The sequence below is a fragment of the Physella acuta genome, unplaced genomic scaffold, assembly GCF_028476545.2.
Source record: "Physella acuta isolate Inbredline_101_S28 unplaced genomic scaffold, ASM2847654v3 ptg002124l, whole genome shotgun sequence".
NCBI classification, from domain to species: Eukaryota; Metazoa; Mollusca; class Gastropoda; family Physidae; genus Physella; species Physella acuta.
Window position 1 is genome coordinate 19,188 of NW_026733625.1, and position 2,808 is coordinate 21,995.

General features: G+C 43.6%; 1 protein-coding gene across 1 annotated transcript; it reads left to right on the top strand.

The window, feature by feature from the left end:
- Nucleotides 1-432: 432 nt before the first annotated feature.
- On the top strand, nucleotides 433-1,626 carry LOC131932270 (heterogeneous nuclear ribonucleoprotein U-like protein 1). Its single transcript, XM_059289133.1, has one exon. The coding sequence runs from the start codon at nucleotides 433-435 to the stop codon at nucleotides 1,624-1,626; it is 1,194 nt and encodes a 397-aa protein (XP_059145116.1).
- The last annotated feature ends 1,182 nt before the right edge of the window (nucleotides 1,627-2,808 follow it).

The following is a 2,808-nucleotide window of genomic DNA, read 5'->3' on the forward strand; positions in this document are numbered from 1 at the left end:
TTAGATAGTCGGCACAACCATTAGACACTCTGCTACAGTGTTTCTTTCAGACTTTTTCTCCGGGGGTGGGGAGACATGAAAATTGGGGGGGGGGGGAGGGGCAAACGTGGTAAAAGTATATATTATTTATATAATTTATTTTTGTTCTGGGAAAAGGGCGGTAGACGTGTTTCACTAACATCTCCCCCCCCCCCCCCCTCTCCCCCGAAGAGATTTCTCAAAGAACTATGCACCGATATACTCAAAATTTGTTTATCGAATATACAGTGAGTTTCTTGGACTAAGAGTCCAAGGCCGAGTGCGGCCTGTGTTATATTTCATGATTTCTCATGTTGAATTTCATTTTAAATAGATCTAATACTGTTTATAATCTATTTTTATTTTCAGGACTATTTTTCTGCTTCCAAATTCACTGGAACATCAACAACAGTCATGGCTGACACTTCCGTTGTCCTTGACCGCTACAACTGCGACCTCAACATCCGCTTCCCCGGAAGTCAGTTTTCCGCGTCGACGCTGAACCAACCGGAAGGGTTCAGGATCATGTGGGGCGGGGTCCGGGCGACGCACGGGGTCTGCAGGGGCAAAGTTTACTTCGAGGTCAAGGTCACGGACCACCTGGACAGCAGGGTCGGAGCCGGGTTCAGCGAACCCCACCCCAACGTGATGAGGGTGGGGTGGTCTGTGGACGGGCCGTCGTTCGCTTTAGGCGAGAGCGCCTGGTCGTTTGGATACGGCGGGGTGGGGAAGGTCTGCAACAACAACACGTACACGGACTACGGGCAGGAGTTCGGGCTGGATGACGTCATCGGAGCTAAGCTTAACCTGGATGTTAACCCGCCGGAGTTTTCCTTCACGAAAAACGGCCGGGATTTAGGATTAGCAGGGAAGGTTCTGAACTACCAAGTTGGGAGAAGAGACATGGCGCTTTTTCCTCACGTTTACTGTAAAAACGCAGCGTTTAAAGTAAATTTTGGTCAGGAGCCGTCTTGGAGTAAACTACCGACTGGATTTAAGTTTATTAGTCAAATGCCGGTAGGGGAAAGGATTAACGGATTAAAAGCTCCGAGCAAGAAATCAAATTGTGAGATGATCATGTTGGTGGGTCTACCCGGGTGTGGTAAAACCACGTGGGCAATGAACAAGCAGGCGACTTTTCCGGAGAAGAGATACAACATACTCGGAACTGATCTCATTATAGACAGAATGCGAGTCGCGGGCATGGCAAGGTACAGCCGTTTTGAAGAAAGATTCGCCACGCTTATCAAAATGGCGTCGGATTGTTTAAACACTCTCTTGCCCATCGCCGCTTCGCTAAACCGGAACTACATCCTGGATCAGACGAATGTGTATCCTTCCGCCCGGAAACAGAAGATGCGTTATTTTTCCGGGTTTATCCGCGTGGCCGTGGTCATCCTACCGGAACTGAGTGAGCACGAGAGGCGGATGTGCCAGAGGACACGGGAAAACGGGAAGGCGGTGCCAGCCGACGCCGTGCGGAAGATGAAGGCGAATTTTATCCTCCCCGAGGAGAAAGATCGGGATTTTGATAGGATTGAGTACGCCGAACTGGACAAGGATCGCGCTCAAAGACTTGTGATTCGGTACAACAGGGAGGGTATTTGAAGGATGGAACCGCGAGAATGTTTGGAGGATGGAACGGTAGGAATGTTGAAAGGATGGAACAGCGGGAATGTTATAAGATTGGAACAGCGAGAATATTAGGAAGATGTAATAGCGGGAATATTTGGAGGATGGAACGGTAGGAATGTTTGAAGGATGGAACAGCGGGGATATTTGATGGATGGAACAGCTAGAAAATTTAAGGTAATAAATAACGTGATTATTTCAAGGATAAAATAGCGAGAATACTTCAAGGATGGAAAACCATAATCTGTAATGGGCGGAGCATCTAGACAATTCCAATGTGAATATTTGAAAGATGGAACAGTAAGAATATTTGAAAAACGGTTTTCCTGAGAAAACACGGATGTGGCAAACCAAAGAAGGATGTTTATTTTTGTAGGAATATTTCTTGAATGAGCTTTTGGTTTTGGGACTTGGGCCTACATGCCAAAAATTATAAGTTAGACAATCTTCTTGTTGTGTATTTTTTCGTACAATGGGTTTTATATATAGGCCTACTCTTTTGTGTGTACATTGCTGGTTTCTTTTTAAAATTCCCATTAAATTTTTAGCAATACTCCATATTGATTATTTATCTTATGTGAATACTCATATAACTGAGTACCATTTATATGTCAGTATACTATTTTCAATCAACTCTGTATTTTAAGTACTCAATGAAACGGCAACGTGTATAACAGTCCCTCATTTTTGAGGATACCTCTCTGTGTTTTCGAGATATGTTCTCATACAAGTTAGCCAAAAGTACTCACCTTTAATCTCGTAACATGGTCATTGTTGAATATTAAGGCTTTAGCTTCAAGGAAACATTCCACTAGTCGTAGTCTGGTTTCGTTCCTACAACATTTGGCATCACTGTATATCTAAGTTGACAGGTGAACCATTACTTACATCCGGTGACTGGAAAGATGCGTAACAGAAAACTGCGCACAAAAAATGCGTTAGGGCATTTTGGTTTTCTAAAATCGAGCATTTTTAGGTATTAACAAAGAGTGTATGTACATTGTAGCATTATAGAACATATTCTTTTAAAAATATGACAATATTTAATGTTTGAGTATTTGCGTATTTTTTTTGTGTGCGCAATTTTCCGTTGCGCATTTTTCCGATTGAGCATTTTTCTTGGAACCCTACATCCATTCACCAGATTCTTACATTTCT

What these genes read in the sequence shown, in the direction of transcription:
- LOC131932270 (XM_059289133.1), top strand. Translation starts at nt 433, where the DNA reads ATGGCTGACACTTCCGTTGTCCTTGACCGCTACAACTGCGACCTCAAC.